This window comes from Prorops nasuta, unplaced genomic scaffold (genome assembly GCF_024137725.1).
Source record: "Prorops nasuta isolate Cenicafe-Biocafe unplaced genomic scaffold, Cenicafe_Pnas_1.2 PNAS00008, whole genome shotgun sequence".
NCBI classification, from domain to species: Eukaryota; Metazoa; Arthropoda; class Insecta; order Hymenoptera; family Bethylidae; genus Prorops; species Prorops nasuta.
In genome coordinates this window covers 4,126,824-4,148,197 of record NW_027116805.1, presented here as the reverse complement: position 1 = coordinate 4,148,197, position 21,374 = coordinate 4,126,824, and the positions used below count along the sequence as shown (strand labels likewise).

Sequence of the window (21,374 nt, the reverse complement as noted above, 5' to 3'; positions counted from 1 at the left end):
ATAGGACTTTTCTTGTAATTATTGCTTGGAGAGGCCATTCTCGTAGAAATTTATGTATCTGTGGCTTGACTTTTTTCAAGCTGTTGTGGCTGCATACTATATATATATATATATATATAGATCAAGAGCTGAAACAGTAATTAGGATAGGTTCGACATATGGAAGGAACATACGTTTCCACGAACAGCTTCGTCAGAAAAAGGACGGTCGAGAGTTCGGCTTCGGATCAACAGGAATAATACCATTGTGCCGGCATTTTTGGGCCACGCCACAGGGGGTGAACTTTTGAGCTCGCCGATGTCAATCTAAAAACCTAAAGCAGAGCTGGACATCTGGTAAAGATGCAATCAATTTTTTCTTCCGGTTTTTCAATTTGCTTTACTCGTTTTTGATACGAACGAGTATTATGTTACGAAACAAAATTTGCCAAAAGTGAATACTTAAATTTTAAAGAATTAAATCAGCTTGATAAATTTGATATTATTGAAATGCTGTCCATCTTTATACGAACACTTGCAGCTGTTCCGAGAAACGTTCATGTGCGCTAAATCACCTTTTTTAAAAAGTACCGGCTACCTCAAAGAAAAGAAATTGGTTTACCTGGTGAGAAAATATGGTGTTAAGGTATTGCGTTGATCTTTTTCAATCGTTTTAGCTTTACATGACCACCAACAGAACGAAGGTAAGGTATTTCTGTTAAGGAATCGGTAAGATGGACGATCGTAGAAATGGTCACTTAAAAATTACGAGGCTTTGTCCAATTTTACGTGTCGGTTCTGACCGAAAGCTCTCTGCTCAGCGTGGAAAATGTTGACATAAATATTGCTTATGCGAGCTCTCTTCCTCACCGAAAAATCTTTAGAAAAACGAACTAGCCACTTTGTGGTTAATATGACAGTAAATCGTCAGTTTTCGTGGATAATAAAATTCTCCAAGGATGACATCCACAAGGGTGACAGATATTTTATAGAGGGACAAAATTTCGTTGAGGAGTATTTAGAATTATATAAAAATTGCAGAGAGCAATGTCTCATAATATTTCTAAAAAAAAAGATATTCTATACAACTATTTTTGAATATATCAGATCGAGTAGTTTTAATTTGGAAAAATTTCTTTTCCTAGCTATATTTTTTCTAGAAGCAGATCGTAGTGGACAGATAGCGGACGGTTCTCATTTGTTGTATTTTGTTTCTCGGGACAAAACTGGAGCAACAGAATGATAAACTTCAGTAGGGATTTGACACTTGCCAGGCAACGCTAAAGAATCACAGTACTTCTTTGATGTTGAGCCGGCAACGCCGTTGGACACTGGTCGAACAAACGACCCTGTTGAAAGATAAAACCGCACAATGCGCCACAGGACTCTGAATCTGACAATATCTTTTTTCGAGGAAATTCCGAAGCATCGATGGTCCAAAGGACACCGATGACTTTTCCCACTCAAGAATTCAGCAAATCTTGTCAAACTTTATTCTCTAACGCACGGAATATCAAAGTCGAAAGAAATAAGTATCAAGCTAATTACATAATTTTATCGAATTTGACAAATTAAATCTGTCTCTTCGTATAATTGATTAAAAAATACAGACGGATATCCGCAATCAGTCGTCAATTTTATGCGAAAAAGCACTTTTACGAGTTTACCCAGAAGAGAGTGGGTTGCTGTCAAGTTCCGAAGGAAGCAATTATCCATTTTAATTTCTTCAGGACTTGACGTGGGATACGCGTGGTTACAGGAGTGTTTGATCAGTCCGACCTTGCGTGGTCCTTTTCTCGGAGCTCGCCACACAAATCATAGCTAGACGCTCCGACAGCTACAGTCTCTCCTTCCTCTCCTTCTATCATTACTACAACGCGTCTCCTTCCTCTTCCTCCTTTCCCAGCGCTCTGCAGAAACTTTGCCTAACTTTCTTGTCGGCAATCCTGCAACAAAAGCGCACCCACTGAAACAAAAGATTCATCTTCTTTCAAAGTTCCTGATAATTAAAACTCAAGCGCGCCGCCGGGCGAACCTTGAAGAGTCTACATGGGTTAGCCAACTATTTCACCACTGTGTTCGGTATATCAACCAAAGCTCAACATAGAAGATAACTTTCTCAATAATAAAGTCAACTGGTTAAATCCTACACACTTTGAAGAAAATCTTCAAACTCAACAGAGTTATTCTTACTTCCATAAAGACAACTTCCGTTCTTTTCAAAGAAAATATTTTATATAAATACCACGGTATTTCTATGAAAGTTTCAATAGAGTTCTACATGAAATTTGCAGTTTGGGAATTGCTCAAAGCTACCTTTCGAAGGTGTGGAAAAGTCAGTTACATAAAGATCTCTCGTGAAGTGATAAATATCGACGGAGCTTTTGAAGGGAGACTCTGGCTTTTGGCAAGGAAAATGACTTGGGGGAAAATTGCGTAATGAAGCCACGTGACAATACGACGGCTTTCCTTTGAGTCGTGGAGGTTCTCACGGCTGGTAAAAAGAGAAGGGTGGGGGTAGAGGGGATAGAAGAGGAGTGAATAGTGGAAAGGACGAGTAGGAGAGGAAGAAGAAGTAGAAGAAGTCGAAGAGATAGGTGCAAGAGTCAGCAGCAGATATTCTGTCGCTCTCTTTTGGTCTTTTTTTTCTTTTTCATCTGTATACAACGCAACAGGTCGTATTGTGACGAGGGTGTCATTTCGTACGAATGGAATTGGCGGGACCCCTTCGCTTCGGTACGGTTCCCTCTTCTGCTTGGCGCGCGGAGCACAAATTTATGGACTTGGGATCCGATGCTTCCTACAGGTACACGCTTTTCCCTTCGTTCTCGCACCTCTGCCAACATCATTTCGATAATTTGTGATTCGAGGCACCGAATCCCTCGCATCCCTCTCTCGTCGGTATCTTATCAAAAATCTTCTTTTCTACGATCACGATTAAATCATGTTATTCCACCTCACTGACACTTTTTACGACACTTTCCAGTCTTCTCTATATTTCGTGGTGATGTAACTTTTTATTTGTATGTATTGTATATTTACAGCCTAGTCTTCTAGTATCTATGTATAGAATTATATTCGTAGAATTTTATTTTCCTGTGCAACTTTGGTACTTTTAACGATTCTGCGATGATTTTGGAAATTTTTGCTGAACGCCCCCCGAGAATGTTTTTATTCTGTTGTAATTGATACGCAACAGGCTCGTCAGCAAAACTGACATTATTCCGACCACCTGCGAGATAAAGGATCCGATTATCACGTAAAGCTAATACTGCTTCGAAAATCCATTGTTATGGATTATTTTGCTCGCGGCTAGACAAACCTTTTACCTGCAAACGATGCGTGACAAATGAATATCGAACGCGATTTCAAGCCTAGAACGGTCTAGTATAGATCGTTACGTGCAACCGATACCGTTTTCTCTTCTTCGCCGAGTGATTAATGATGCACGGTCCGTCCCTCATTTATTTAAGCCCAACTCTCAAATTATATCTTTTCTTTCTTGTATTAGCACGACAAACAAAATTACCTCTCCTCCCTTTTCAACCAATAGACTCGTTATTTTACAGTCGAAGATTCAAATTTCGCCAAAAAACCCTTTTTACAGAACTTTATTAACAAAAATACTATTAATTACGATAAAAAGGAAATCAAACTATAAACAGCACTTTAAATTCAACAGTATTTAACCTAAGATGAATATAAACAGGGTGTAGAGTATTAACGAGTGGGACAAGGTTTTCTGAGCTGTTGAGCAAATAAATATGAAGCTGAGCTAACAAAACGAGAGTAAACGAATGAATGTGGGTAACCAACAAGTGGAGCTTTTACCTGCTGGGTGCACGAATGGTGGCAAGTTTCAAGCAGCTGGTCTGTTTTGGTACGAACGATAGCGGATGATCTCCTGTTAACGTTGTAATCTCTTGTTTACAAGATCATAATCCTAACCCGATTACCTGTAAGAGAAAACATCTGCACAGCGCGAAAGACCAGCTTGACGAACTCGTGCTAATCTACCTTTTCCTGCCCTTCCTCGGGATTTACTCCTATATCCGATCGGATCGGCTTTTTCTACCCCTCCCCCCCCCTCCCCCCCCTCCCCTTCCCACTCCTTCCTTCCTTTCTTCCTCCCTCGTTTTTCTCCACGAAAGGTAGCCAAAGACGATCACGAGGAGGACACGACTACGCGTTACGCCTATCATCGTGTGAAAACGCTCGACGTTTCGCTCCATTAGCCCCGAAGGTTGCTCGCTTTGTAAGACCTATTGTCCAGGAACGTGGCCAACTCCACTTGCCTCCTTTCAACCTCCTTGCCTCCACTTTTCTTTTTTATTCTTCTACAAACTGCCATCTTCCTTTCTTCAGCAATTTTCTCTTCCTCCAATATCACGATTGCCTCTATATTCCTTCACTGTCACTACCTGCTGGCAGTCTCCACTATCCGATATCATAACCTGATAAAACTCCCATAAGTTTCTCCCTTACTACATGTGGAGTATAGTAACTCAATAGTCTCATTTTTCTGATAAATTTTAGCTTGGTAATTAAGAATCATTATAAATTTTGTTTAATTTGTGTATTTCTTCATTACTGTGTACCTGTTAACAGTCTCCACTCTCTGATAACGTAAACTGATAAAACCTTCATACTTTCCTCCCTAGTTACAAGTATGACAGAATAACTGAATAATCTTGTTTTCTTTTCGTATAAATTTTGGTCTAAAAATTATTATATAAAGGTTTGAGAATTAAAGGTCATTAGAGATTTTGTGTAATTGCCTGTATATGTATATAAGAGAACCATAATTAATGTAAATGATTTTGATTGGTTGATGAGGGGAGGGGGGTCCTCGCCGAAAAGTAGAAGATCGGGGAAGCAGGTGGCGATTTTTCTACCCAAACACTCGTAAAGAAGCCGCGGTGGCATTAAAGCGACCCCTCGGACAACTATTTCCAGCAAACTATAAAAGTTTCTAAGTTACGGTAAACTCTCTGAGAGCGTTCTTTCGGGAGTATAGGTTTCTCGAAAGCGATACTTCATATTTATGCGTACATGGGTCCGAAGCCTTTCACAAAAGAGTGCCGAAAGACTGTTACTGTCTCGGAGAAATATATTATGACTGCCTCCCCCCAAGCCCTCACTCCCTCTCACCCTCGACCATAGTACTCTCATCGCTTGATTTCTCGCGTTTAAAAAAAGGCCGCTGCTAATTCTCTTAGTTAATGCAGCCACTTATGATTTCGGCCCGAAATATCTTTCCTTCGGATACTACTCAATTCATATTAGTACGATGCGTATGATATTTTATCGTTACACGTTCACATACTTTAATCTAAGCCATCTGGATTAATTTATTATTTTCTTGTCAGGAAAACCATGAAGAAACAGTTGAATTTATGTCTTTAGAAATATTTAAAAAATTAAATGTAATAAGGAAGTTTTGTGTTTTCTTTTTTCGCTCTTTCTTTAAATAAAAGATCGTTTGTTGCTCGAGCCAGACTGAAATAATTTAGCTCGGCTTGACGAATGGTAGTAGCCGATTGATGAATGGACCGAATTTGAGGTTGCGCAGTTTCCTTTGCAATATGAAGCGCATCAGGTATAGAGATTCGGGTATTCCTACGGAAAGCTGAAAACGATTTTTCAGAAGGTTTTCTAGCTCAATGGTACCGATGCAAATCGGAGGCAGGGTCAAACGAGCAACGATTATATTCATGAAAAAGTGTTCGATTCTCGTGCTAAACATAATGAAGAAGTAATTGTTGATCAGAAGATTTTTGTATCAATTGAATGAATATAAAAATCATGAGGAGTGCGTGAATGGGGATCATTTAATACAAGATGCTGACTGTCGCTATAACGCTTGATTAAGCAAAAAAAGCTACTCGAGTGATAATTTTTGACTCAATTAGTTTATTCTTTGATTACTATTTACAAGTCCATATTAAATTTGTAGTAAAATAGCTACAAAATAAACAACCATTACTTTCAAATGGCTTATTTTTTATTTATCATTTTCTATACTATACCGTGCTAATCGATCCATTTAATAAACTGCAAAGAAACTTTTCTTAACTATTACTAAAAATATATTATTATTTCTAAGAACTGTGTCCAAGGAAGTACAAGCAAAGATAGAAACTCAGAAAGATTTTTGAAAAGTTTTTTGTTTCTTGTTTTGAGTAACAGCAGGGTGGACCAGGGCAGATGGGGATGAGGTCTGCGTGGGAGTAGTGTTTACCGAAGGAGCAATTTACCCCTCGCAGAGTCGCTAAGCGGCTTATTAGCGAACAATGAGCCAATCCGGGAGAAAGAAACGGAGGGTTGCATCTCTGGGCGGACTTTCCCTTTCACCCTTTTGCTTTTGGTCCTGTCGTAAGATTTACGACACAACTAGCATGCCTGTTGCGAAGCGCTACCGGTACTGCAGCTGGACATGTGTCAAACAGCAGTGGTCCTTGGTACTTTCCTCAGCTTGCATTGCATTTCCTTTTTCAATCTTGCCTCTCCATTTCTTCGTCCTCCCGATGAATCAAAGGAATAAAAACCAACTCCCTCCGGGAATTGCCCAAAGCACTTGGTAAATTTCAGCTCGAATGATCGATGATCCTGCGCACGTGACGGACAGTGACGTTTCGCGTACCGGAAATAGATAGGTCCATTTCTCCTCTTATCCTGCTTCGGAGAATAATGTTTGTCAAATTTATCCGGACTGTCTCTGCAGATAGCACTTTCATTTCCGCTTCAAGAATGACAGCGTACGGTCACTCGTTGCGATAAGACTGATATAGCTGTGTAAACAAACTCGTTGGATCTCATAGTTAAACGAAATTAAAAGCTTCACTGGAGAAAAAATTGTAAAAAGAATAAATATTAATTTACAAAAATTGTGCACTGTCTCGTTATAACGAGATAGTATTGAAAATTTATTTATCATTCATTATTTCTACATAAATTAATCACGTACTTTTTCTTCAAATAATTTTATTCAATATAATATCGTGACACTGTCACACTTCACGATAATCGTTGCTCCGTCGTTTGAATATTTTTTATATCAAGCTTGAAGGGGTGAGTTAAGAAAAGGAGGGGGTGGGGGTGAAAAGGTTCTTGTCGGTAAGATTAAGGCAGAACTAGCTCGATTGATCAATTGTAGGTGGTACTAGTGTAGTAGAGAGCTGGAATTTATCATGTTGAAGAATTGTGGAGCGTACCTGCCGAACGATGGTATTGTACCGTTCGGAGCTGCAATAATGGTCCACAGTGCCAAGTCTCGCGTGGATCGGTAGCAAAGAAGTGTCGTCACCTCGAAACGTCAATGATCACTTTACTGCCGCCGTAAAGCGGAGACTTTGTGCAAAAGGGCCGCAAGGTTCGCTTGCCATTGTGAACGAATCTTTCCTAGATCGTTCTGGGACATTACGAATTTATGGTATACCGTCCGTCCACAAAGCGACGAGAGCCACCAGCCATGACAAACTGCCTATACCTAATACTCCTTATCATTCACTTCCTTCCGTGGCTGGTCAAACCCACTACGCTTAACTTCAATTTTTTCAATTCCTTTTTCATCCTCACAGAGTAAGAATTATCACTTTTGTTTCACTTATTTGCGTCGTGAATTTTTCTATTGCAATTTTAGAAACTTTACTAATTATTTAAAGCAATACAAAGGTTATTACATACTCAGAGAGATCTATTTTTTAAATCAATACGTGCATGATTTTAATTTATTCTGTAGAATTTTTAACTTTATTTGTAAGTAAATAGCGTTTTATTCCATTGACCCTCGTTTGCGTCCTCCCCTTTGTGGAGCCATTGCGGTTACTTAATTGCCTGCCTAATCCTTTGCACCCTTCTTCTGTCAAGCACAGAATTAGCACAGGGAAAGTGGTACTAAATTTAGAATCTAGTTATGTAATTAATTAGTTTAATATAAAGGTGTAATATTTTTATCGAGGAAGAATCGTATCAATAATTGTATTTGGTTCGAAAAGCACAATGGTGTACGCATATCCACGAATGCAAGAAATTGACTGGTTGGCTCGTTAATTAAACTAAAACTGCAGCCACTAATTAAACTCGAACGATTAAGTTTAGCTGGGCCAATCTCTCTGCCGTCACAACGTCACAGCCGATAATTATTACCTACCCGAGCTCAACTACACCCCAAATCTTATTCCACAGCCAAATCGTGCTTTAGCAATTCTGTTCCATGCTAAATTGCTTTTTAAGCAGTATATTGTGTTGGAAACAGATGAATCCTCCACGTTCCCTGTACTTATTTTTAATCCTGGGCCTGATATTAGGCTCTAATGTGTTTATTACAAAAGATGAACGTAGGTATACAAATTAGAGACACCTTGCAGGCAAAATGCGAAAATCAAAATAAAGAAAAGAGAATCCTGAATTCTTATTCTATTCTGTTTGTATACAAAATATATCTATGCTGACTGAGCAAAATTTGTTGGCTCGATCGATCATCGACCTTACACGTAGCTCCAACTTGACAAGAGTTCGTCCGTCATCAAACATTTTATTTTTCTATGGAAAGGTATAAAAAAACATAGGAAGACGAAAATCCCGTTCAAATTAGAGATATAAAATGGATGTTGCGGTTTTAGGATTGTCGTAGGTATTCAGAGATGGGCGAGAAAAAGAAAATGAGATTGGGGTGCGCATTCCCGAGAAAGGCGAAAGCTTTTCTTGACAGAGCGAGGTGGGCAAAGCAAAGTATTGGAAGGAGTGAGTGAGGACGATGCGACGAGGAGGCGGAGAGCAAGAGGGTGCTATGGAGAGAGGGAGGGGGGGGGGGGGCGAGAGAGAGAGAGAGAGAGAGAGAAGGCTGGCAGGCATATCAGGCAGGTAGCCCCCAGGGACGGCACAAAAGGAGCCAGGCTCCTTGGAACCCAGACCAGGACAAGCCAGGGCAGCCCAGGGTTGATTTATGAGTCTCTGGAGGGGAGAACGCATGCGCTCTGCCACTCGTACCCCCACCAAAGCGAAGGAGGACTCCTCGAGCATTCAGCCTCCTCCTCCTCCCTTCTTCGATGCTCCCTGCTCCCTTGTCCACTCGGTTATTAAAACCGAAGCGACACGCTCGCAAACCAGCAATTATTTGTGGAACCTTCGAACCCCGCGCACGCTCCCAAACTCACAGCTGAGATTACCAAATCCTCACTCTACCATCTCTTCCTTTCGTTCACTATTAACCACCTTTACTCCTTCTAACGAAATTCGTCACTTGTACTCCAAACAACCAACTTATATATATTTAATATTGTTTGCTTCGTACCATGTGTTCGATAAAAGCTCGAGAAATTTTCTACGAGCACGCGAGAAACGCTGTCGATAGATGCTCGTGATTTTAAATCGGTGGAAATCAGTGTGAAGAGAATTGATTTTTCGACCAAACTCGTGAAGGGCGAATCAACGACTTGGATACACACTTTTTGGATTAAGCAACGATTAAAGTTTCGAGAGATTCTTTGCGACTGATCACAGTGATATTAAAAGTGCAGTGATGACGCAAGTTATGCAGTATCAACAGGTTAGATATACTTTATTATTACCAGTCATTATATTGATATTGCGCTTGACCTTGCAAAGCTCTACATTCAATGTTTCTTTTGGTTAAGATATATACTAGACTTGTTGAATCAAGCTGAAGTTTGTTGTTTGATTTGAATAGATGTGCATGCCAACGATGTCTCCAATGCCTGGGATGACAGCGATGTCGAGTCTTTCGATGCCAATGCCAATGCCGATGCACCAGCATTCATCGATGGATTATGGTAGCGCTAGTATGCACTACCAAGCGTACAATCCGAACTTGAGCAGTCACCACCATCACCTTCAAGCGACGCCGCAGACCAGTTACTGGTTTCCAGGAAGCACGAGTCACAGTCAAATAGCAGAGCCGTTAACTCCACCGAGTTGTACGATACCGAGCGTGGGATGCACGACCTCCTGGACAACACAGAGTCAGCTGGGCCAGGGTCAATTCACGACGATCTCGCCGATTCAGCGTTACCCGTTACCTCCTAGCCCGCCGGAGCTGCCACCTAGTCCACAAGAGCAGCACGCCAGCGCCTATCAGTGGCCACTGACGCCACCAGCGGAGCATCACGTGATCGGCGTCGAGGAATCCGCCAAATCCGGCCGAAAGTGCACTAGATGTCGTTGTCCCAACTGCCAAGTCGATGGCGGAGGCCAGATCGGAGTCGACGGTAAACGACAACACGTTTGTCACGTTCCTGGCTGTGGAAAAGTCTACGGGAAAACGTCCCATCTGAAGGCTCATCTCCGTTGGCACACCGGTGAGAGACCGTTCGTCTGCAATTGGCTATTTTGTGGAAAAAGATTCACCAGGAGTGACGAACTACAGCGACACCTCAGGACCCACACAGGCGAGAAGAGGTTCGCCTGCCCAACCTGCGGCAAAAGGTTCATGAGAAGCGATCATCTCACCAAACACGTCAAGACCCACGAGAATCAGAAGAGGAAGAACTCCGTGAAGAAAGAAGCTAATAAGGAGAATAATATTCCGGCCACTACGACCGCACAGTACAATCCTATTCCCCCTCACTATCCAATGATTTAGCAAACAAATTCCATATATCCTATTTACAATGCTACGTAGTGATGAGAGACTGACTTTATTTATCCCATCATGAACGAATTTTTAAGAATAGTGCTTGTTCATGATTGTATTTACAATATTTATTCAAAACATGAGTAAGACCTGTATTTTGGAAGTACAAATAGAGTACCAATCTTCGCGTAAAAGATAGTAGTACCTTGGAGGCTTCTTAAAAATTACCGTCGAGACGCTACAGTCTTTCTTGACTCGGTAAAGTGATTTTCACTATTGTAAACACAGATCAAAGTGAATATAGAATTTTAAAAGATCTTATAATTATAATATACGTAGAGCTTTTTGTAAATTAAGGGATGCGGCAGAGTTCATTAAAAGTGGATTAGTAACTTCAGAACTGCCGTCTACCTTTAACCTGTAGAGGGTCGGAAAGTCAATATATTGGCTCAACTTTTAATCGGCCTTTCTATATAATCAATCCATGGTATTAAGTATTTTTTCAACCCATTTTCTAAGGGTCATATGTCACCTCAAATCCCGGCCCTCTAAAGGTTAAATACATTTCCAGTTCGATGTATCTTTGATACTGTAAATAGTCAACGAAATAGTTCCTATTTCTCTTTGTATTTAATGTAAATAAAATTTGTATATTTGTACATCGTTAGAAACTAAATGGCGAGGAACGAAATGTAATTAAATTAATACTATAGAAATAAATAAGATACTGCGTACACTTGGCTTTTAATTCATGGATATCTTCGTTTAAACTGAACTTCCTTGAAGCGATCCTTCAGAATAGAAATGGTCGGCATTGCGATGGAGCTATGGAATCCGTATGAAATTTTATTCGTTATTGCAGTTGTGCATCCTCTGGGCACGGATGCGTTATGAAAATTCACATAATATCGAATCATCCCGTAGTATATCAGGTTCTCCTTGATATCTTCCTGTCACACGATCCATCCCTCGCTTCGTTTCGGGAAGACATCACAATGAGACTCGGTAGTCCAAAAAGCGATCCAAGCCGCATCCACCAAGATTTTCTACCTGGCAGGTGTCTCAAATTCGATGAAAAAAAGGAAAAACTATCTTTCTGACGATGCAACAACGCCTTTGCCGAGAAATCTTCCGAGCCCTCTCTACAGCCGCATCTAATTCATCGACCCTCGCGTTTATCGTAAAGTGGTGCACAGAGTTAAATCCCCGGTAGAAATTCTGAAAGAAATTTTACGATTGTCATCGGAATCTCGTGGAAGTTTGAATAGAATCGAGGAATGTTGGAAAAGCGCATTTTAATCGTGATACGTCGGTCATTTGGATTCTATGTTACAAAGGGATAAAACCGGAGTAAGTGGAGGAGTATTATGAATGGGTGTAGGATTGTAGGCAGGAGAGGAGAAAGGGGAGAGAGACAAAGAGAGAGGGAGAGAGGGTTTATCGAGCAGATTGCGGTAGTGAGTGGATATCGAGTTAGTGGGTATTGCGTCCAATAGATGGCAGCAGAATGAATGGAAAAAGCCAAGAGAGCGCGTTATTAAAGGGGCGGTGCGCCATTCCGGGCTTAAGCTAAGCCCCGACGGCGGGCAAGGATTCATGGCTGGCGCATGGGAAGAGTGAGAGAAAGATAGAGTGAGAGAGGGAGGGTGGGGGAGGGGGATAGAACGGTGCGGGGTGGTGGGGGCGAAGGAAGGAAGGAAGGGGACGCGAAGCAAGTAAAACAAAAAGGTCTGGTCGCGCGGCAAATTATAGGGAAAAATAGGGAGGGACGAGTTCGAGGGAAGGAGGAGGGGGGAGAATAGCGTATATAGAGGAGAGGAGAATAGAGGAAAGGCCGAAAGGGGGACAAGGATGGAGCGAGTGAGAGAAAAGGAGTAGGATGGGGCAGAAGAGGAGAGAAGACTCGACGTGGCATCGCGGCACCGGCGAACGGGGAGGGGTGGCGCCACGGCAATTCCAGACTCGCGTTCAACGTTCCCTCCGAGTACCGCGGAACCCGCGAAGTTAGTGCGCAAGAGAGATTCAAAGAGAGTCCCAGAGTGAGTCTCCTGCCTTTCGTGGTTGCGTCTCTCGCGCGCGGTTCGGCGAGGGAAGATTTCGCGAAAACCGAGGAGGAAGAACGGGAGGAAGCAGGGGTGGAATTGGACGGAGGCGTTCACCACGTTGACTCTGGAGGACCAGGGGGGAGACGAGATACGCGGTGACAGAGAGAGAGAGAGAGAGAGAGAGAGAGGTCGCCGTAAATCGAAGCCGTGAGGAAAAAAGAGGGAGGGTGAGGGGTGGAGAGTGGGGGCAGAAGGAGAGAGAGAGGGAGAGAGACTGTTTAATAGGATTGAGAAATAGAGGGGGAGGGGGAAGGGGGAATCTGAATTATGGAGAGAGAGAGGAAAAAAGCGAGCGAGTAAAAGAGTGAGGGACACTGTGCGTGTGTGCACGAGTGTGAGAGAGAGAGAGCATTCGGTAAGTGCAGAGAGTACGCACCTCTCTCTTACGTGTTACGTGCGGTCAGTGCAAGAGGCTGCAACGTGCCGCGAGCATGCGTCTGCTACGTTCGACCCTTCGGGCGGTCACTCAACTACAAACTCAGGGATTTTGCCATGCGAATTGTCAACTGCAAACCTATCAACCAACCCCAACAAATCCGATTACCACGAAAATACAGTAAACAACGCAATCCGAAGAATCGTAAATAAAGAAAAGGCTCGTGTATCAAAAGACGTAAGAAATTTTGAAAACACGCGTTCTCCTTGGTGATTCAGCAACGTTATTCAAAATAAACACTGCGACGGGTCTGAAAGCGATCCGAGGCGAACACGTGCTCGACGACTCTTCGCTCAATGCCACGAGTCAATTTTATCGCCAGCGACCATCGGAAATGCATCACGAGAGTAATTTGTGATTCTTAAACGATCCTCGTGCTTCTTTCTTTGTAAATTTTGACAAGTGAGACGTGCTACTCTGTCGCCAGTTTATGCGAGAGGCGTTTGTGTAGGGACAGCCCTGTGTGTGGCGAGTAGTCGCACGCGAAGTGCGCGCTGGACGGACTGCTTTTTACGCTAATTAAACACGCTATCACTTTGCGCGCAGTGCAGCCATAGCGACCCATGGACTGTCAACGAGCTTCAGTGCGTTGGAAATTGCCCGTAGAGCCGAGAACCTCGAGGTGCTTCGAGTGCTATTGACACGTCGTGGTATGGCCATGCGCCACAGCGGCACACACGAGTCACACATGAAAATTCTTCATTCTTCGGGTTTCAACCTTATCAATTCCGGCACGTTGTGTTGAATTAAAAATAATTACGGTTCTTGCTACTATTTACACAGTTTCTTCAACCAAAACGCACGTTCCTTCGTTGTCAACATTGTTGAAACTTGTGCTTGTTCCTTTACTGTCGCCGACGGATGCTTGACTTTTTTCGCAATTTTATCCATTCTTCTCTGATAAATAAGTTAATCATTCTTGCTTCGAGCGAGGAAGGAGTATTACGACTGTTATTTAATTATAATATTTAACAGAAATAAACTCGAACTACTTTTTTCAAGGAATATCCATTTGTTTTGGTAATTTGATCAGTTCAATATGGTACCAGATACGTTTTTGAAAATTGTGAAGCAAGTGAATGATAAATATGGAATGTTGCTGTTGGAAACGTTCGATCGAGTAGAAGAATGATTACTCGACGAAGGATCGATCGGAGATTTGGATTTAGCATGAAAGTGTTTGTAGGTATCTACGAGGAAGCTTGATCGGTCGGGGGGCTTGTTTCGAGATTTCGATAGGCCGATACGATTCGGGATCTCTTGCGTTGCTTCAAGATCGTTCAGATTACTTTAGCCGGCAAACTGGACGCAGAGATTGGCAGCGGCGCGGGCCGCAGGGGCCTCGCCTCCCCTACACCTCTCACCTCAATAAACGTAAGTTTTCTCTTCAGTTCTTTCGCTCGCAAAAACTCGTCAACAATTCATTCAACCCTTTTTTTATATGACACAAGAACAAGTTTCAAACATTCTACAAAAATAAATCCACGTAAGAATAAAAATCTGAATCATCGTGCTTTGTCCAACAAAATTGATTTAAACAAATCCTATACAACTTAACACAACAAATGTATGATGAATTTGGAGAATTCTTGAAGACTGATGCTTTTTATAACACAAGCCGATTCGGAGGATCATCGAGGTCCCCATAAATTTCCATAAATCAATCGACTTGATAGCCTCGTGGTATTCATGGTAGATTCAATATATCACTAGGCGGACACGTACGTGAAATCGCCGGGATAAACGGTTGGCTGGAAGCGCGGATATCGAAAATGAGCCGCAGTGTGTAACATGATTACGATTCGTTCACAGTAGTATCGAGTTGATGTTCTCCTCTGGCTGGATGACGGGATTCTCGTTAGATGAAAATTGGCCGGTATAATCAGTTCCCGGTACACACGTTCATTCGCTTCCGGTTGTATTAGCAGGTATTGTATCCGTGCATTCTATTCAATACCAGCTTATTCCCGATCCACGATTCACCCTTTTGCAGGGAGAAACGCGTGCGCAATTATATGGAGTACACCCCACGTATAATATATACCGAAGAATTACACGGACTCGGGTGAAAAATTAATGTTGGCGCAGGTGGTGCACAACGCGTTTTCTTACGTGCAATTAAGCATTGGTCCCTCGTATGTATACGTACCAGGCATGTACCGAGTGGATCAACGATCAAGCTTGCTTTCACGTGTCTTCGTAATAGTCTCTTGTCAAAGACTAATTTGTTTAATGGATCGATCCATTGGGAGGACATCCTAATCACACTTTCACTTGACAATTGGTTTGTCATATTTTTATTAACCTGTGTTTGTTTTATTTTACGAATGAAGATGTAACGTTTATGTATAATCACGTGTATTTAAAAATGTATAGGGGTTTACCTTGTATTTCAGAAGAAGTTTTGATGAATTCGTAGTTTAGTCATGGGAAAACTAATCCTCCAGCTGGTTCATTCGCAGAGATTCCGCAACGACTTTGTTGGCCAATTCTAACCGATATAATAAACGTTACTATGTTACTACGTTCGTTTACGCCCCCTATACATCATATATATTATGCCTGGACCTACCTGCCGACCTACAGGCTGTTTCAACAGCTGCAACTTTTTGAGCCTGGATATTCTCCGCTCAACAGATGATTCTCTGGTGCAGAGTTAACACACTCGGATAGAGGATCCTTCTCTAATTTTCTGAGATCCTAGAAAAACGTTTAACGAGGGTAAGATTAATGTGTGTGTATATATATATCACAATAAGAGTATCGGTTGAAATGTAGATGCTGCAGAGAATTTTATTTAATATATTTGCATAAAAGTTTAAAAAATAATTTTCACTCTCGAAAGGTCAAATTTAATATATAGAAAAGTGTTCATTGGAATAATTTTGAAAGTGCCTGTAGGTCCGTGGGAGAATATGGCGTTTGGTTGAGTGGAAATACGAATGAGCAGACAAGCAGAGGGCAAAGAAGGCACACAGTGCCGGCACTTTGCTGACACACCCCCACACAAATCTAATTAATTTATATCTCGAGAGAGGCGCCACCAGATACCACTGAACCAGCGGTGAAAAAAAAGGCGAAGGAAGAAAGAGGCCGCGGTGCTTCAGCCCTATTTCCTTTTCAACCCGCGAGAGAACCCTCTAAGCAGCCGCGCCAATCTTTTTTTTTCACCTTCGCTACACCTTCGTCTCTTTGCATTCTGAAACCTCGACTCAACAACTCTGTGTTTACAAGTTCTTCGAGTTTAGGATGCCAGTTTTTTTTTATCAAAATTTGTATCAATAAAAAATTCTTTTTTAGTTCAATTATATTTTATAATTGATTAATCAAGTGTATTGAACATAAGTAAATTTTTTGTAAATGTCTGCAGTAGAGTAAAATTATTAGTTCCTCATGATTGGTTGCATTCTCTCTTGAGTACTTTTTTGTTTTTGCACATTTTGACATAAAGAGCTCGAGAGGTGTTAAGCTTGCTACTATAAAGGCAAAGGGCCCTCACAATATCAGTCATTACTCTTCCATATCCAATTTAGGAAGTTTATGATCTCGCTTAGTCGTTTAAAATCTTTTTAACTTGCAGATATTTTACTTCCTTCATTAATTCTCCCCCTATAACAGCTCACATCCAATTTCATTAACAGCTTCTTTTGTTTTTCTTGCAGCGACCCATTATGCGTGTATTTCATTCTTGATCGAAAACGTCGATCTCGCTGAATAGAGTGCATCAACAAGTACACTCGCGTTCGCGTAATAAATCCTTTATTCTCGAAATACCATAGGACTCCTAATTAATTCGACACTTCACAGTTTCGTATCTTCTGCATCTCTCTCTCTCTCTCTCTCTCTCTCTCTCTGAGTTTTAATTAAAGGATGAATAGCAATTCATAAGAGAAAAATTAACTTATTTATCTGGTACGATATTAAAATTACAGACAGAGTAGGCACGATTCACATGTAAATAATAATAAATTCTACGAATCATTTTTACGATACCGAGTTATCATACCAGAAGAGTTTGAAAGAATAATGAATATAACTGTTCTGAAAAATTAATGTGGACCAAGACGAGAGAGCGAATGGACTTACTAATTTCAAACATCGAGGGACGAGGTTCCAGTAAATAATAAAAAATTCTACGAATAATTTTTATGATAGAAAGTCGTCATCCAGAGTCATTGGAAAAAATGATTAGTATAATTAATATGAAAAGCGAAGTAAAATGAAAAAAAGAGAGTAGAGTATACAAGCTTATTCATTTGAAAAATTGACTGACCAAGTTCGAGTAAATAATCATAAATTTTACAAATTACTTTTACGATAGAAATTCGTCATACCAAAAGAGGTGGAATAAATGTTAAGTGTATAATCATCGAGGAAAATGAATTGAAAGCAAAGGAAGAGGGTATATATGGAGCCTATGAGCTTACGCATTTGAAATATTGGCTGACCAGGAGGTGCACTGGTGAAATTGGGTCCCAGGGAGGAGTCAACGAGTGAAACGAGCACGAAAAAGCACACCATAATCCTGCTGAGCGGGTAATTAACCTGTCCCCTTAGAAAATACACGCGCGTGCTGGACTCGAGCGACCACTGCGCCCCTCATTAGCGGTTTATTCGACCACGCGTGAACTTTGCACCTGCAAATTGGCACCTCCTCATTCTCCGTCGAGCGTTGCTGGGAGACCCGAGACACGGAACGCACTCACCCCTTTTTCCTTACCACAAATCTCACCGCTGGTATACTTACTTCATTAGCCATCTCTCGGCCCTTTAATCCTTACACTACTTGTTAAACATTAGGCTCTATTCAAAGGGGCTAAATCTGTCAGAAACCTCATTCCTCATTTGCTTACCACGGACTATCCTAATTTACACAAGAATGATCACAAATAATTCGTTCAACATTAATCTTGCAATTTTGTGTATTTTTAAAAACTAAATTAAAGGATTTATATAAGAATAAACGACGATTGCTGCACGAATGACTGATTAATCGTCATGGAGAAGTTGTTATCTCGTATACCTTCTTGCAGTTTGCATGTTGATTAAGTATGTGTTTTATGGAACGATGTAGAGCATACAGAGAATCGTCATCCACCTGTTCATGCTGGTGTGTTGCATGCACAAGTCGGAGTAGTTTGAAGAATAAAAAGAACGATGGAATTTCTGAATATCGATATTGGTTAAGAAATCGGAAGACACCAGATGCTGGCAGGAAAGAACGGGACCGGGCGTAAAGAAACTTGGCCACACCTGTTGAAAATTATGCAACGCTAGCAACGGAAATGAAGCCATCAGGCATCCTGTGCTGGGCAGACCACGAAAGAAACGTTTTTCATTTTTTTTTAGCTGCTCTGAATAAATTTGCCATTGCACTTTTACCACCCCCTACCCTTCCCCACTATACTTTCCATCCCTTCGAATGATATCAAAGTTAGACTCTTTCCACCGAGAGAATATTGCAAGCTGATTATGAGTCGGACTAAGGTTAAATTTATTGATAAATAATTAGTACGATGCAAATCTTAAGAGACTTAAAAACTTAACAGCTTAGCGCGTGCTTAATGCGAAGTACGCGCGCCGAATAAAATGAGCGAATTATGCAGATCGGGGATTCGGTTCTGTCATTTTTGATATACGATCAATCTCCCCGCTCTTTATCGTCCCAAAAATTCTAGCGTCAAAACTTTAAAGGACGCTCGATTTTTTAGGACGTGAATAATTTTACCGCTAGAAAAAATTTTCGACTCGTAGGAATAATAATTTTAAATATATTGCAATTATCGTTAAACTTTTGCCTATGTTTGATATGTAAATCGAAATTTATAAAAGTTTTTACTTGTTTATGTACACTATATATTTGTCCTTTCAAGTTTAATGCGAAGCTAAAATTCCCTTAATCGAGGGAGAGGGTGAAAAAACGGTTTGGCGGTAGTATCAGAAGATTGATAAGCTACGCAAGCAGTGAAGTCAAAAAGAAGTGGCAGCAAAGGCGAACCACGTACTACTTCAATTCTCTGGAAAATTGCGCTATTAACTAACCTCGCGTTAATATCAACGTTTTCTATCTCATTATGTTAATTGTGGGACTAGTGGAGCCCAGGGCCAAGGGGGGCAGCATCCGCGTGTACCGAGCTTCTCGCGCTTGTTGCTAATTTCTCCCTACATAGGAATAAAGCAAAGAAAAATACTCGAACGTCGACTAATGAAGATCTGGGATAGAAGAGACCAGGACGAGAAAACAGACCAAAAAAAGTACAAATTCGCAAAGAGAAATAGCATTTATACGAGACAGTTTATGGATATATATATAGAAAATAAAAGTATAGATAAAAAACCAGTAGTAGACTGTCGCGTTTGGTCGTTTCAACGAATTGCTTCGTTCGTTTTGGAAAAACTGTTGGCTATTTTATCGCTAATTACATCCGACTTGCGTGTGACTGACTATATATATCTACTATGATGTGCTCTGCCGTTTGAACGTCCATCTACGTGCCTCAGATTATTTCGCACTTCGCGACACAATAGCTTTAATCCCCACTGCGACTGTGAGAAAAATTATTGCTCGCTAAATTGAAATTTTATAGACACCAGATCTTTTTCCAATCATGTCTTTTGATGAAGTTTTTACCAGCTCATACAATAATAACTGGAAGAAGTCTAAAATATCAGTATTTGCAAAAAATGATTTTTTAAAATAGTCTAACTTCATAAACTTCGGCTATATAATAACGTCATGATAAAAATGATTATTGTGGATTGCTCAAATAATATAGAAAGGAGTGTGACTTTCGAATAAACGAATCGATCGAATAATTTTCCGCGTGACGTTTCTTTTAATTACCAAGATCGTCGATGTTGACACTCTATACCAATATGACGCGATAATTAAAATGTTCAAAAGGCAGTTAGCGACGAAAGGGGTGAGATTACGGGAATATCGGCGTGGACTATAGAAAACGGGGTGTGGGTCAGGAGAGCCGGTGGAATAATTTGCCGGGTTGCTGTGCGAGTACGTCGTTTTCCCGGAAAGTGGACGCGGTCGAGGCGGTGTGATTATTTCAGAGCGAGCGTTAGCATGGAAACGAAAAGAGAGAGAGAGAGAGCGGTAAAAACGGCGCCTTGTCTGCCCTCTGGCGAAGACTGGAAGCCGTTTCGTAATCGTGCTTCGGATCATTTTCTGCACGAGTGCGCGGGAAATTAGATCACCTACCTCCCATCCCGGTAGCGAGATACCTAGACAGGTTTCATCGTCAGGAAGGACTTCTTTCTTCATATTCTTCTCTTACTTCCCTTTCCTGCCCTCGACAAGCTTCCTCCTGGGGGTGTACTGGGAGGGGGGAGGATTTTTTTCAACGCAGATCGTGTCTTTTCTTCTCTACCCCCCCCCCCCCCTCCCAACTCTTCATCCAACAATCCTTCCTGCAGAAGGAACACACCTCGGCTCTCGTCGACAAGCCACAGTCACCGATTCAGCAATTAATATCTTCGATTTTCTTCCTTCCTCCATTCTTCCAACAGCAGCATCATTGCACGTCTCATCCTCTCTAGATGTGAATGAACGCTCGGTACCTCGCGCGTCTCTTTTGATTCTCTCATTTTTCCCCGTCGATATCCTTGCGACCCCGATAGCTCTTCGTCACCGTTACTCGATCCGTTATCGCCAACAATTAACGAACACTCATCTCTCGGATCCCATGAGCATCAGATTATAAACGCCGTCCCTCGATCATCTATCTATGTTTTTTATCAAATTGCATTCCTCGCTTAATTTATTCACTTGCGTCATTTCTCGGTGTTGGTTCACGGTACCGGATAACGTTGCTCAAAACTCGATTCTATTACTTTACCGCGTTGCTCGATCCATCCCCCTCCCACCCCTCAATATCAATAAAATTTTGCGCGTTTCCTGGAAAGCTTCGCTACATTGCTTCCCAGAGCATCATCAGTTATAATCGAATAGCTGCTTTTACCATAAAGCAGCCAGTTTTATGATTTCCAGATGCGAATTATCGCGATAATCCTCTGTATTTTATTACTGCCGTAATGACTGGCTCAACGAGAATTGGTTAACGGAAAAATTATTTGATTGTTAATTTCTTATTAAACACTTGTATTATTTCGCCATTTCCATAATAATATACCGTAGCTGTAAGAAGAAATATAGCATTTTGCGTACAAAGATCTATACAAATATATCAATTGGTAATAGCGATTAAACTTTTTTTTATTACTAGAGTGATCATTCGTTATTATAACAA

At 41.2% G+C, this 21,374-nt stretch overlaps 2 protein-coding genes across 2 annotated transcripts in view; both read left to right on the top strand.

Moving 5' to 3' along the window:
- The first annotated feature begins 9,233 nt into the window (after positions 1-9,233).
- On the top strand, positions 9,234-10,721 carry LOC136775646 (transcription factor Sp8-like). The gene is made up of 2 exons (XM_066730622.1): positions 9,234-9,528; positions 9,670-10,721. The coding sequence occupies exons 1-2, from the start codon at positions 9,502-9,504 to the stop codon at positions 10,579-10,581; spliced, it is 939 nt and encodes a 312-aa protein (XP_066586719.1). The 5' UTR covers positions 9,234-9,501; the 3' UTR covers positions 10,582-10,721.
- A 2,336-nt stretch (positions 10,722-13,057) lies between these two features.
- Sp1 (transcription factor Sp8) overlaps positions 13,058-21,374 on the top strand; it is a 92,449-nt gene continuing 84,132 nt past the window's right edge. Inside the window, exon 1 of the transcript XR_010822966.1 lies at positions 13,058-14,487. The gene's annotated coding sequence lies outside the window, so the exon portion shown is untranslated. The remainder of the gene's footprint in view (positions 14,488-21,374) is intronic.

Excerpts from the sequence above, each read along its gene's own strand:
- LOC136775646 (XM_066730622.1), top strand. The coding sequence starts at position 9,502 with ATGACGCAAGTTATGCAGTATCAACAG. Across the intron at positions 9,529-9,669 it reads AAGTTATGCAGTATCAACAG|ATGTGCATGCCAACGATGTC; the intron begins GTTAGATATACT and ends TGATTTGAATAG.